The sequence below is a fragment of the Rana temporaria genome, chromosome 8 (assembly GCF_905171775.1).
Source record: "Rana temporaria chromosome 8, aRanTem1.1, whole genome shotgun sequence".
In the NCBI taxonomy this organism is placed as follows: Eukaryota; Metazoa; Chordata; class Amphibia; order Anura; family Ranidae; genus Rana; species Rana temporaria.
The window spans coordinates 16889040-16904308 of NC_053496.1; the positions used below are offsets into that span (position 1 = coordinate 16889040).

Sequence of the window (15269 nt, forward strand, 5' to 3'; positions counted from 1 at the left end):
CCACTAAAACACCCGAGCCTGGGATCCTGCCGCTGATTACGAAGTGTCTTAACCAAGTGTCCAGGGGATTGAAAGGCCGTGGCTGGGCTATAGCCAACTGTGTTAAAGGCTTGCCATCTGGTAAGCTGCTTATACTTATGGTGGAGGGATTGCACAGATCGCATGCATGTGATGATTTGAAGTTTTGACCAGTCACTGTCTCAACATACAAATCAACTCTGAAGGCTCTACTTGAAATATTTGATTGATGCTATACAGAATTTAACCATTCCTCCATCTGTTGAATATTATAGACTTTTTAATTTTGGGCGCGGCTTTTTCTATATTGTTTATAAGCTACGTACGTCGCCGATCGAAAAATTACGTCAGTTCGCGCAAAGCACGGCGGGAATTTCGAAACGGAGCATGCGCAGTAGGTCCGGCGCGGGAGCGCGCCTAATTTAAATGGCACACGCCCCTTTAAATTACGCGGGTTTACGCCGGAGGCCCCCCGGTGTAATTTTTCACGCAAGTGCTTGGTGAATCAGGCCCTTGCGATGAAAAATTGCGGCGGTGTAACGTATCTACGATACGTTACGCCGCCGCGATTCAACCTGAATCTGGCCCTATATACATATTGATGGACTTCTATACATCTTATATGATTGGATCCATGCCTCCATGTCTGTAATTGTGTACCTGTTGAGTAGAGGGTGTTGTGATGATTTGTTTAAACAACAATTGTAATAAAGATTTAATTTTTTTACATGTACTGCCTCATGTTGTGCCCACAGAGCCCGCTATTTTTGGAGAAATTACATTTTACTTTCTCAATCTTTTTTTCTATTATTTGGATGTTGGCAAGGTGAGGGTCCTCCATTTTCCATACATTTACCAATACGAGAACTTGGCATTACGTTTTCACGGGTGTCAGAGGTTGGTGTTATACTGTGTATTTATCAGTGGCGGCTGGTGCTCAAAATTTTTGGGGGGGCACAAACGAAAAAAGAAAAAAATTGCAGCCTCACTGTTCCCATCAAATGCAGCCACTGTGCCATCAATTGTCACCACTGTGCCATGCCATCAAATGCAGTCACTATGCCATCAATTCGCACCACTGTCCCATGCCATCAAACGTAGTCACTGTGCCATGCCATCAAACGCAGCCACTGTGCCATCAATTGTCACCACTGTGCCATGCCATCAAATGCAGTCACTATGCCATCAATTATCACCACTGTCCCATGCCATCAAACACAGTCACTGTGCCATGCCATCAAACGCAGCCACTGTGCCATCAATTATCACCACTGTGCCATGCCATCAAATGCAGTCACTGTGCCATCAATTGTCACCACTGTGCCATGCCATCAAACGCAGCCACTGTGCCCCTCAATTGTCACCACTGTGCCATGCCATCAAACGCAGCCACTGTGCCCCTCAATTGTCACCACTGTGCCATGCCATCAAACGCAGCCACTGTGCCCCTCAATTGTCACCACTGTGCCCTTTAATTGTAGCCACTGTGCCCATTGTTGCCACTGTGCATGTCACTGTGCCCTTTAATTGTTGCCACTGTGCCCATTGTCGCCACTTTGCCCATTGATGCCACTGTGCCCTTTGTCGCCACTGTGCCCATTGATGCCACTGTGCCCTTTGTCGCCTCTGTGCCCATTGTCGCCGCTGTTTAAAATGGCTCCTTGGAGCTGCCATTAAAATGTGAAGCACGCTTATTTTACCATGTTGAGTGGATCTTCTTTTAGCTTGAACACATCTATCTTTTCTCCTGTGAGCTCTTTTAACAAGGCGTTTCCACCACAGAGCTACCACTTAGTAAATGTTTTTACACCACTCTCTCTGAACTCTACAGCCCTGTAAAATGGCACTTACCTTTCTCCTTCCACGTCCCTCGATGTCCTCTCCCGTCTTGGTGACGCTTCAGCCAATCAGGTTACCGATAACCAGAATCGGTGAACCTGATTGGCTGAGACGACCGTCAGTCTTATCCAAGGAACGCACCCCGTACGTTCCGAGGATAAGCTTCCGGGAGACGAGGGCTGTACTCGGAAAGCACTTCCGCACAGCCAACCAGCTGCCGTTATTCAGGTGGTCAGCGCTCAAGTTCCGGCCATCTGAATTAGACCAGCGGCAGCTGGCAACAATAACATACATTCATGCAATGCATGAATGTATGTTATTTCAGTGGCGGTGCGGAGCCACCAGAGGGGGCGGCGCTCCAGCGCCCTCTATAGACAGACCGCCACTGTTATTTATAGACACCATATTCCAGCATTCTGGCTACACATTCCGTATACGCAGCGCCAGATTCTGTGGTTATCACACTGTTCAGGAGATTATATAGTTACCTGCTCCATGAAGACAATCAGAGATTCTCTGTTATTTTCCCACTGTTCAGCCAATTCATTCTCATGTGGGTACTTGTCACAATCCAGATATATGGAAATCTCAAAGCAGTTGGTGTGGAGGTAGCTGAAGTCATTGATACCTAAAGGCGGCAGTAAAGAACATGCATAAAATACAATATATATATATATATATATCCAGTGCCGGCCCAAGACATTGTGCTGCCTGGGACCAAGAATTAAATGCTGCCCCTCCTCCCCCCTCTCCAGAAAAAAAAATCACGCCAACCAAAAGGCCCCCACATTCATTATTTTATATCATGATAACTAAAGGGGACCTGTCATGACTCTATACATGTAGAAAGGAGTATAAAGAGGACCTGTCATTGCTCTATACATGTATAGGAGTATAAAGAGGACCTGTCATGGCTCTATACATGTATATAGAGGACCTGTCATTACTCTTTACATGTAAAGGAATATCAAGAGGACCTGTCATGGCTCTATAAATGTATATAGGACTATAAAGAGTACTTGACATGGCTCTATACATGTATAAAGGAGTATAACGAGGGCCTGTCATGGCTCTATAGATGTATAAAGAGAACCTGTCATGGCTCTATACATGTATAAAGAAGTATAAAGAGGACCTGTCATGGCTCTATACATGTATAAAGGAGTATAACGAGGGCCTGTCATGGCTCTATAGATGTATAAAGAGGGCCTGTCATGGCTCTGTACATGCATATAGGCGTATAAAAGGACCTGCCATGGCTCTATACATGAATCCAGGAGTATAAAGGGATCTGTGAATTGCCGGCAGCCACAATGTCTTTTGCGCAAACTAATCAATGTACGCTAATTGTGGGGGTTTTTTTGGTACCAAAAATATGTAGAAGAATACATATTGGCCTAAACTGAAGAAAATAGTTTATTTTTCTCAATTTTGGGGATATTTATTATAGCAAAAAGTTAAAAAATATATATATTTATAGCACAAAAAATAAAAAAAAACACAGATGTGATCAAATATCACCAAAAGAAAGCTCTATTTGTGGGAAAAAAAGGACATCAATTTTATTTGGGTAGCGGAACTGGCGGAACGGGCTGGTGGGCATCAGTATGCTGCCCCCCTAAAAGTGCTGCCTGGTACCCATGGTACCACCCGGTCCCATCATAGGGCCGGCCCTGTATATATCCATACAAAAGCAGTAATAAGACAGTAAAACTATCCGAGAAAAGCGGAGTCCATTACAGTTTGAAAGAAAATCAATTACGATATTTTCATTAGATTGAATTCTGCTTGTTTTGCAAGACAGGACTCGCAACACAAAACACAAAAAAGTTGCTCGTCTTTCAAAATGCCCCCTAACCTCGTTACTCGTAAACCAAGGTTCCACTGTATATACTTTTTATTCTGCTGTTAACGTGCTTGGGAAATCTTTCTCGTCCCCAACACACATCTATGGACTATGTACAGCAAAGAGCGTCTAGATATCTAATGCAGAGGACTTATAATTAAACCCAGTTGGGTTGTTGGTATGTTTATTGTGTCTTTGTTGATTTTTCACACAGCTGTTTTTAATAACCGCCATTTACTGTACCATTAAATGTAAATAAGATGGTTATCGACTGAAGTTTCCATTGAGTCTGTTATTTGCTTGGATTCGAGAACGCAGCTAATTTATGCCGGCTCAACAGGTGGCCCCATAAAATACAAGGATCCTTTGTCTTATTAGATTTTTCTGGTTTGTTAAGCATTGTAATGTGTGGAATGAATTAACTGTGTACGTTGTTATCCCCATGACCACCCATTGCTGGAAGAGCCCTCGGGAAGGCCGGTAACAGGAGGAAGAATAATGCATTGAGTAAATACCAGTGTTTCTTATGAAGGCAAGTTTGTGGCTCATTCGCACCCATGCACTTATTATTGTGCAACTAAAGTGAGCTAGCGGTTATGCGTTGTAAATGCGCGTTGACATGCGCTTGTGATGCATGGATAAAATGCATTGCAGTGTTTGCTTTTATTCTTTTTTCCCTAGCTGCATGGAATTCTTATGTGCTACAGTGCATTGTATGCTCTACAGCAGGGGTGTCCAAACTTTCTAAACAATGGGCCAGTTTACTGTCCTTCAGACTTTAGTGGGGGCCGGACTGTGGCCAGTGGGAGTAGATAATGCCTTAAGCGTGGTGGCCTGTGGGAGTGAAACAATTGCACAGCATACCTGTGGTTAGGCGGAGCAATAGTGCCCCCTCATTAGTGTTAGTGGAAGGAATAGTGCCCCCATTATTGGTATCATTGGAGAGAATAGTGTCCCATCATTGGTGCCAGTGGGAGGAATAGTGTTCCTTCATTGGGGACGGTGGGAGGAATAGTGCCCCACCCACCATTGGAGCACAGGTGTGTGAGGAGGAAGGTGTGTGAGAAGCTGCTGTGTGAGAAGGGAGTTGCCTGGAAATCTCTCCCAGCTCTCCTGGCCCCTTTCTGGGGAAGCCATGGAGGGCAGTGGGGCCTCCCCTGCTGGAGGCTCTCAGCCATCTCCTGGGCCATCTGCTGGCATGTCTGCCCCTCTACAAGCCTCAGCTGGTGATCTCTCTGCCCCTGGTGTGGATGAAGGCTCGGAGGCCATTCGGGAGCGAGTGGTGGCCGGGATAAAAGTCCTAAACCGGGAGAGGGATAAGCTGTACAAGCTACGTGCGGAGCTGAAGCGCCTGAGAAGGCAACGTGAAGGCTTGCATAGCCTGAAACGCGGATCCATGGATCCAGAGATCCAATTGGCCAAGGTCCGTGTGGACCATCAAGAGACCATCGTGGCCATAATGGAAGGAAGGGATGGTCCTTTCAAGGAAAAGTTCTCCAACGAAAGGAGGTTTGCAAAGGTGACAAAGATGGAGGTGGAGGAGGAGGAGACCCCCAGTTCTGACCCCCTGCCCCCCCAGGGAGAGGTAAGCACCCCAATGCCTTCCCAGGACTCAGGAGGCATGCTGAGGGTGATCCAGGTAATGGAGTCTCCTGTGCGGGGGGATCAGATGGTTTTCAATGATGAAGACATAACAGATAATGTGCCTGATAAGGTAAAGCCTGCTAAGCCCCATGTTGTGGACAGAACTGTGTTTGTACCATCTAGCACCATGCCTGATAATGTGCCCAATAATCAGAATGTATGCAGTAATAATGTGCCTGCTAAGGCTGCAATGCAGCAAGAGACACGTTCAGAAAATGACATTTCTGTGAAGGAACTGCAAGTCCCAGCAGAGCCCATTAACCCTCCTGATGCTGAGACCAGAGCTGATTGCCCCACTGCTGCTCTGGACTCCACAGCGCAGCATCAGGCGACAGCTGGTACTGCAGCAGCAACAGTGACTGTTCCTGATGGGAATGTGTGTGTGGCTGATAAAACTCATCCCAGTTCAGATGTGATGGACAATGGTCCCAGTTCAGATATGATGGACAATAATACCAACTCTGTTCATGTGGACAATGTACAGCATAAAGTAACTTCAGTGTGGGGTCTTGGCCCCAATAAACCCACTTTCGCTCAGGTGGTGCGCTCTGCCCCTGGTAGCTCCGCCCCCAAGCAGGGTTTTCCCCTGCGAGCTACCACCTCGAGCCCCCCAGGATTTGGTCTTGGGTCTCTGGCTTCGGCTGGGGGTCCAAGACGCAATGTAGTCATCCTCAAATGGGAAGGTGGTGCAATCCCCCCTGCAAGGCGTGCAGTGGTGGATTTAATCCTGGAAATGGGTTTTGGGGTAAATGATTTGTATGCTTTTATTCATGTGTCAGGGACGCGGGAGTATACAGTCAGTTTCACCAAGCCAGAGGGTCTTGACCTGTTCTGGGAGCGATATGAGGCCCGGTGCAGGTCAAGACCCGAATGGGAAAGTCTGGCCCCAGTTGCGATTTCGCAGCGGTCAACTGTAAAGAAGATCACTATTATCCTCACCAATGAGAGCGTCCCTGCCAGGGATCTGGAGGTCTGGTTGAGGAACTACGGGGAAGTTTTGACCAAGCCAAATAAAATATTAGATGAGCGTAACATCTGGACTGGGGGATGGTCGGTAACAGTCAGGCTGGCCAGGGATGGAAATGTTGTCCGTCACCTGCCCTCCTCGGCTTTCATAGGGAGGGATAGGATGACCGTGTTCTACCCTGGTCAGCCGAAGCTGTGCCACCGCTGTGGAGAGAAGGGGCACCTTAGCTCCTCCTGTTCGGCCTTGATATGCTCAGTGTGTCGGGGTCAGGGTCATATGGCCAAGGACTGCACCCAGAAGATCAGGTGCAACCTGTGCCTGCGACTTGGCCACCCTTATAGCAGATGCCCTGAAGCCTGGCACAATATGGAGAAGGAGGTAGTGGATGAGATGTCAAGGCTGGACAGGATGGAGGGGGAGGCCCCTGGTGTACCATCCTCCGCTGCGGTGACCGACCCCCCTGGTCCTGCTCAGGATCCCTCCCCAGTTCCCTCCCCAGTTCCTGTGACCACCCCTTCTGTGTCTGTAAGTACTCCTTCTGTATCTGTATCTGTGTCCCCCCAGCCTACTGTACCCGCTCCTCTTGTGTCAGAACCTTCCAAGTCTGTGCCCCCTGAGTCAGTTACCCCCCAGAAGTCTATCCCTGTTAAGTCGGATTTACCCCCCCCACCAGGAGTGGTAGCGGGTACTAAAAAGGTCGCTGGAAAGAAAAAAACAAGGGATGAGGGCATCTCTGAGGCTGACCTCAAGTACCTGGAGGAGAGAAGGAAGGTTGGGCGGCGGAAGAAGCAGGCGGTGAGGACGGAACGGGGACGGGAAGCTCCGGTGCATGTCTCCACCCGTCGTAGGTCCTCTAGGTGGGACATTTCGTCATCTGGCGCTTCTTCAGAGCTGAGCTCTGATTCAGAGATGGAGTTGGAGGCGGCCTCAAGAAAGAGGGAGGCTTCTGGTGATGAGCAGCAGAGGGGAGCTAAGAAGCAATCCACCCAATAACCCAAATGGCGGTTCCCCCTCCGTTAAAAGTGGCGACAATAAATGTCGCCAGCATTAAGTCAGTGAGAGCTCGTTCTATGGCCTTCTTTTTGTTCAGCCAATTAGATGCTGAAATTTTATTTTTGCAAGAGACTAGGCTCACCTCCTTGGCAGATATTCATATGGCCAAGAGAGAGTGGAGGTATGGTCCATCTTACTGGTCTCTTGCGGCCGAGCCTTACGGCGGTGTGGCGGTGTTGTTTAAAACCGGCATGGTAACTGTCCGGCGGGTTATTGAGGTGGAGATTGGGAGATGTATGGTCTTAGACGTCCTTGTGGGAGGGCAGGACCTGCGCCTAATTAATATCTATGGGCCGCACACAAAGTGGGACAGGAAATGCCTTTTTACAAGGATCAAGCCATTTCTTTTTACATCCCGGCAAGTGGTCTTTGGAGGTGACTTTAATACAGTAACTAGGCCCAAGGACAGGAAGGCCTTCAAGGACAGGCTGGGATATGATAGCGTTTTTTTAAATAGTATGGTTAGGGATGCTGGTCTTGTGGATGTGCACATTGCGCACCTCCCGGATGACACCGGGTTCACCTTTCATCGTGGTAATAGTCAGAGTAGGATAGACAGGTTTTTTTTGAAGGAGGCCTCTGCTTTCTCACCCCCAGTGGTGCAGGCAGTAGAGTTCTCTGATCACTGTATGCTATCTGTGGCCCTGAATGCTTCAGACGCCCCTCAGAGGGGAAAGGGCATCTGGAGATTGAATTCGACTCTACTCAAGGAAGAACATGTTAGACAATCCTTTGAGGAATTCTTTCAGGCACAGGTGACCCTCCTGGACTTTTGTAGCAGCAAGGCTGAGTGGTGGGAGCTGACCAAAAAGAGGATCGCTGGATTCTTCAGAGGCCTAGCCAATAGAACACAGTTTAATAAATACATGACCTACCAACGTTTGCGGAGGAAGCTGGATATTCTTGTCTCGAGAGGAGGAGATCCTGGGGCAATCTCCGAAGTGAAACTCCTTCTCAGGAAGTGTCAATATGACCGGCATGCCTCTTTGGTTCTGGAGAGGGACTATGGGAAGTACCACTCGCCTGACCCTTACCAGAACTGCAAACAAGGTGTAGCTGTTAAAGCGGTCGTTGGCCTTAAGGACAGTACAGGTTCCGTGACAAAGTCCAGGTCAGGGATTCTGGAGGTCGTGAGGTCCTTTTATGCCGACCTTCTTGGAAGGAAAGAGCTTGACCGTGACAAGATGGAAAGCTTTTTGGACTCTACTCCAGGTCTAAATGGTGGAGATGTTCCATTGATGAATTTGACAGAGGAGATCACAGTTGAAGAGGTGATGAGGGCAATTGAACAGCTTGCCATCAAAAAGTCACCCGGACCGGATGGCTTGACGGCTGAGTTTTACAAAGCCTTTAAGTCTATTCTGGCCCCACATTTGGTAGAGGTTTTTAACAGTTGTCTTGCTGAGGGGGTGCTATCCCCTTCCATGAGGCACTCGGCTGTGATTCTTCTGTCAAAGGGTAAAGATCCTTCGATGATTGAGAATTGGCGCCCCATCAGCCTTCTTAATGTCGATAGAAAGATACTGGCGAAGATATTTTTCTGGCGCCTGTCGTCAGTAGCAGAGTCTTTGCTTTCTCGCCATCAGCACTGTTCTGTCCAGGGTAGGAGCACCTTCACAGCGGTGTTAGCTGTCCGGGAGGCCTTGGAGCGGTGCAGGGCTGCAGGCTGGGGAAAGTACTTGCTGACATTGGATCAGGCAAAGGCTTTTGATCGTGTTAACCATGAGTACCTGTGGTTGCTCCTTAGTAAGTACGGTCTGCCGGGTGGTTTTGTTGATTGGCTGAAAGTCTTGTATAAGGGGGCAGAAAGCTTCCCTCTTGTTAATGGTTGGGTTGGGCAGTCCTTTGAGGTTGGCTCCGGGGTGCGCCAGGGCTGTCCCCTGAGTCCCCTGCTCTATGTGTTTGCAATCGACCCCTTCATCAGGAGGCTAGAAAGCGGCATGTTGTGTGGGGTACCAGTGGGGCTCCCGGGTGAGCCGCCATTGAGGGTTGTTGCTTATGCGGACGATGTATCGGTGATTGTCACTGGGACGGATGAGGCGGAGGAGGTGGTCTCTCTGACATCACGGTATTCTGAAGCATCAGGCTCCAAGATCAATCAGGAAAAGAGTGAAGTTTTCTGGATGGGAAAGGAAGGTGAGGGGTTTGATCTCCCGGACACCTTTCCAGTGCCCCGGGAAAGAATTAAGATACTAGGCATTGAATTTGGTCCCGGCGATTATGGCCTCAAAAACTGGGAAGGCAGACTGGAAATTGCCAATGCTAAGGTGGTCAACTGGAAGAGATGGAAGTTATCTATGAGGGAAAGGGTTGATCTGATTAAGACCTACCTGATTCCGATCTTCTTGTATGTCAGCTTTGTCTGCATCTTGCCAGTGTCTCTCTATGCTAGGATCAGTAGTGTGTTCTTCCAGATGCTGTGGGGGAACAGACTGAACCCCATCAAGAGGAATGTCACCTACCTATCCAGGAGGGAGGGTGGCTTAGGTATGGTCAACCCAATTCTTTTCTTTTCACTGCTATTTCTCAAGTTTAACATTGGTAGTATGCTTGCAGTGGAACCTCCTGGATGGGCAGGCATATTTAGATCTTGGTTTAGTCCTTTTCTGCGACTTTGGGAAGAAGGTGGCCAAGTGAAGAATCGCAGGGGTCATCGTGGTCAGCTACCAGCCTATGTAGCTCCGTGCTTGAAGTTACTGCGGCAGTGGCGATTGTCGGCTGAAGATCTCAGATCGGTTCCGAGGAAAGACCTTATGAGTCGAGTCTTGAGCGAAGTCTTTCATGACCCACTGGCCTTAAGGGATTGCCCAGGCCCAGTTTTGAGGGTGGGGTTGAGACTGATTAATTTGGATAGAATACCTCCTAAATTTAGGGATCTGGCCTGGTTGTGCTTCCATGGGAGGCTCTATGTTCGGGGCAATTTGAAATTCCGCAGTGGGGTGGATCGTAGCTGTCCTCGGGAGGAGTGTGCAGGTGAGGAGGAGACTATGGACCATTTTCTGCTTCGTTGCCCTTTTAACATAGAAGTGTACAAACAGGTGGGGCGGGCGCTCGGTGTTCCTTTCCTCTCCAGGCTGGGTTATGCCGAGTGGGTGTACGGAGCATTCAGTACCGGTGGAGGTTTTTGTTTGGATACATTTTTTTTAGTTAGCCTAGTGGTCCGTTATTTCACCTGGAACGCACGGTGTCAGGTCAGCATTCGGCAAAAAATCCTTCCTGTTGAGGTGGTGGTGTATGACATTGTGCATGAGGTGGGGAAGATTCGGGGGCTTGAGAGAGACAAGCGGGGTCAGGGGGCTTGGCTGAAGGCGTGGAGGGGTTTCAGGCCTCCCTGACTGCCAGGAGTCTCTTTCCCGGGTGTGGCTGTCTGTCTCTTATCACCCTAGATTATTATTTTTGATACATTTTTGATAAATGGCTGCGTACATAGGTGACGGGTTGTGCCTCTTAGGCCCTCTCTGCTGCTTTGTGTAAATAGTTTTGTAGTAATGTTTTGGTAGTGGTGTATAGTGTATATATTGTATATATTCTGAACCTGGATGTGTATTCCTTGGATTTATGTTTGAAGTTTTGTACTATAGTTTTGTTTTTTACTTTTGTATAAAATTGGTTGCTTGATTCTTTTCAATAAAAGATCAATAGTGCTCCATCATTGGTGCCAGTGGGAGGATTAGTGCTCCATCATTGGTGCCAGTGGGAGTAATAGTGTTCCATCATTGGTGCCAGTGGGAGGAATAGTGCTTCATCATTGGTGCCAGTGGGAGGAATAGTGCCCCCTCATTGGTGCCAGTGGGAGGAATAGTGCCCCCTCATTGGTGCCAGTGGGAGGAATAGTGCCCCCTCATTGGTGCCAGTGGGAGGAATAGTGCCCCCTCATTGGTGCCAGTGGGAGGAATAGTGCCCCACCCATCATTGGAGCACAGGTGTGTGAGGAGGAAGGTGTGTCTGGAGCTGCTGTGTGAGAAGGGAGTTGCCTGGAAATCTCTCCCAGCTCTCCTGGCCCCATTCTGGGGAAGCCATGGAGGGCAGCGGGGCCTCCCTTGCTGGAGGCTCTCAGCCATCTCCTGGGCCATCTGCCCCTCTACAAGCCTCAGCTTGTGATCTCTCTGCCCCTGGTGTGGATGAAGGCTCGGAGGCCATTCGGGAGCGAGTGGTGGCCGGCATAAAAGTCCTAAACCGGGAGAGGGACAAGCTGTACAAGCTACGTGCGGAGCTGAAGCGCCTGAGAAGGCAACGTGAAGGCTTACATAGCCAGAAACGCGGATCCATGGATCCAGAGATCCAATTGGCCAAGGTCCGTGTGGACCACCAGGAGACCATCGTGGCCATAATGGAAGGAAGGGATGGTCCTTTCAAGGAAAAGTTCTGCAACGACAAGAGGTTTGCAAAGGTGACAAAGATGGAGGTGGAGGAGGAGGAGACCCCCAGTTCTGACCCCCTGCCCCCCCAGGGAGAGGTAAGCACCCCAATGCCTTCCCAGGACTCAGGAGGCATGCTGAGGGTGATCCAGGTAATGGAGTCTCCTGTGCGGGGGGATCGGATGGTTTTCAATGATGAAGATATTGCAGATGGTGTACCTGATAAAGTAAAGCCAGCTAAGCCCCATGTTGTGAATAAGACTGTGTTTGTACCATCTAGCACCATGACTGATAATGTGCCTAATAATCACACTGTATGCAGTAATAATGTGCCTGCTGAGGCTGCAATGCAGCAAGAGACACGTTTAAAAAATGACATTTCTGTGAAGGAACTGCAAGTCCCAGCAGAACCCATTAACCCTCCTGATGCTGAGACCAGAGCTGATTACCCCACTGCTGCTCAGGACTCCACAGCGCAGCATCAGGACACAGCTGGTACTGCAGCAGCAACAGTGACTGTTCCTGATGGGAATGTGTGTGTGACTGATAAAAATCATCCCAGTTCAGGTGGGATGGACAATGGTCCCATTTCAGGTGGGATGGACAATGGTCCCATTTCAGGTGGGATGGACAATGGTCCCATTTCAGGTGGCATGGACAATACTAACTCTGTTCATGCAGATAAAGTGACTTCAGTGTGGGGTCTTGGCCCCAATAAACCCACTTCTGCTCTGGTGTTGCGTTCTGTCCCTGGCAGCTCCACCCCCAAGCAGGGTTCTCCTCTACGAGCTACCACCTCGAGCCCCCCGGGATATGGTCTTGGGTCTCTGGCTTCTGCTGGGGGCCCAAGACGTAATGTTGTCATCTTGAAATGGGAGGGTGGTGCAATCCCCCCTGCAAGGCGTGCAGTGGTGGATTTAATTCTAGAAATGGGTTTTGGGGTTAACGATCTCTATGCTTTTATTCATGTGTCAGGGACGCGAGAGTATACAGTCAGTTTCACCAAGCCAGAGGGTCTTGACCTGTTCTGGGAACGATATGAGGCCCGGTGCAGGTCAAGACCCGAATGGGAAAGTCTGGCCCCAGTTGCGATTTCGCAGCAGTCAACAGTAAAAAAGATCACTATCATCCTCACCAATGAGAGCGTCCCTGCCAGGGATCTGGAGGTCTGGTTGAGGAACTACGGGGAGGTTTTGACCAAACCCAGTAAAATATTAGATGAGCGTAACATCTGGACTGGGGGATGGTCGGTAACGGTCAGGCTGGCCAGGGATGGAAATGTTGTCCGTCACCTGCCCTCCTCGGCTTTCATAGGGAGGGATAGGATGACTGTGTTCTACCCTGGTCAGCCGAAGCTGTGCCACCGCTGTGGAGAGAGGGGGCACCTTAGCTCCTCCTGTTCGGCCTTGATATGCTCAGTGTGTCGGGGTCAGGGTCATATGGCCAAGGACTGCACCCAGAAGATCAGGTGCAACCTGTGCCTGCGACTTGGCCACCCTTATAGCAGATGCCCTGAGGCCTGGCACAATATGGAGAAGGAGGTAGTGGATGAGATGTCAAGGCTGGACAGGATGGAGGGGGAGGCCCCTGGTGTACCATCCTCCGCTGCGGTGACCGACCCCCCTGGTCCTGCTCAGGATCCCTCCCCGGTTTCCTCCCCAGTTCCCTCCCCAGTTCCTGTGACCACCCCTTCTGTGTCTGTAAGTACTCCTTCTGTATCTGTATCTGTGTCCCCCCAGCCTACTGTACCCGCTCCTCTTGTGTCAGAACCTTCCAAGTCTGTGCCCCCTGAGTCAGTTACCCCCCAGAAGTCTATCCCTGTTAAGTCGGGTTTACCCCCCCCATCAGGAGTGATAGCGGGTACTAAAAAGGTCGCTTCAAAGAAAAAAACAAGGGATGAGGGCATCTCTGAGGCTGACCTCAAGTACCTGGAGGAGAGAAGGAAGGTTGGGCGGCGGAAGAAGCAGGCGGTGAGGACGGAACGGGGACGGGAAGCTCCGGTGCATGTCTCCACCCGTCGTAGGTCCTCTAGGTGGGACATTTCGTCTTCTGGCGCTTCTTCAGAGCTGAGCTCTGAGTCAGAGATGGAGTTGGAGGCGGCCTCAAGAAAGAGGGAGGCTTCTGGTGATGAGCAGCAGAGGGGAGCTAAGAAGCAATCCACCCAATAACCCAAATGGCGGTTCCCCCTCCGTTAAAAGTGGCGACAATAAATGTCGCCAGCATTAAGTCAGTGAGAGCTCGTTCTATGGCCTTCTTTTTGTTCAGCCAATTAGATGCTGAAATTTTATTTTTGCAAGAGACTAGGCTCACCTCCTTGGCAGATATTCATATGGCCAAGAGAGAGTGGAGGTATGGTCCATCTTACTGGTCTCTTGCGGCCGAGCCTTACGGCGGTGTGGCGGTGTTGTTTAAAACCGGCATGGTAACTGTCCGGCGGGTTATTGAGGTGGAGATTGGGAGATGTATGGTCTTAGACGTCCTTGTGGGAGGGCAGGACCTGCGCCTAATTAATATCTATGGGCCGCACACAAAGTGGGACAGGAAATGCCTTTTTACAAGGATCAAGCCATTTCTTTTTACATCCCGGCAAGTGGTCTTTGGAGGTGACTTTAATACAGTAACTAGGCCCAAGGACAGGAAGGCCTTCAAGGACAGGCTGGGATATGATAGCGTTTTTTTAAATAGTATGGTTAGGGATGCTGGTCTTGTGGATGTGCACATTGCGCACCTCCCGGATGACACCGGGTTCACCTTTCATCGTGGTAATAGTCAGAGTAGGATAGACAGGTTTTTTTTGAAGGAGGCCTCTGCTTTCTCACCCCCAGTGGTGCTGGCAGTAGAGTTCTCTGATCACTGTATGCTATCTGTGGCCCTGAATGCTTCAGACGCCCCTCAGAGGGGAAAGGGCATCTGGAGATTGAATTCGACTCTACTCAAGGAAGAACATGTTAGACAATCCTTTGAGGAATTCTTTCAGGCACAGGTGACCCTCCTGGACTTTTGTAGCAGCAAGGCTGAGTGGTGGGAGCTGACCAAAAAGAGGATCGCTGGATTCTTCAGGGGCCTAGCCAATAGAACACAGTTTAATAAATACATGACCTACCAACGTTTGCGGAGGAAGCTGGATATTCTTGTCTCGAGAGGAGGAGATCCTGGGGCAATCTCCGAAGTGAAACTCCTTCTCAGGAAGTGTCAATATGACCGGCATGCCTCTTTGGTTCTGGAGAGGGACTATGGGAAGTACCACTCGCCTGACCCTTACCAGAACTGCAAACAAGGTGTAGCTGTTAAAGCGGTCGTTGGCCTTAAGGACAGTACAGGTTCCGTGACAAAGTCCAGGTCAGGGATTCTGGAGGTCGTGAGGTCCTTTTATGCCGACCTTCTTGGAAGGAAAGAGCTTGACCGTGACAAGATGGAAAGCTTTTTGGACTCTACTCCAGGTCTAAATGGTGGAGATGTTCCATTGATGAATTTGACAGAGGAGATCACAGTTGAAGAGGTGATGAGGGCAATTGAACAGCTTGCCATCAAAAAGTCACCCGGA

General features: G+C 49.5%; 1 protein-coding gene across 1 annotated transcript in view; it reads right to left on the bottom strand.

The window, feature by feature from the left end:
• Positions 1-15269, bottom strand: part of CPXM2 (carboxypeptidase X, M14 family member 2) — a 185152-nt gene that overhangs the window by 29116 nt on the left and 140767 nt on the right. Inside the window, exon 13 of the mRNA XM_040361343.1 lies at positions 2346-2485. Coding sequence (XP_040217277.1) covers positions 2346-2485 — 140 coding nt within the window. The remainder of the gene's footprint in view (positions 1-2345; positions 2486-15269) is intronic.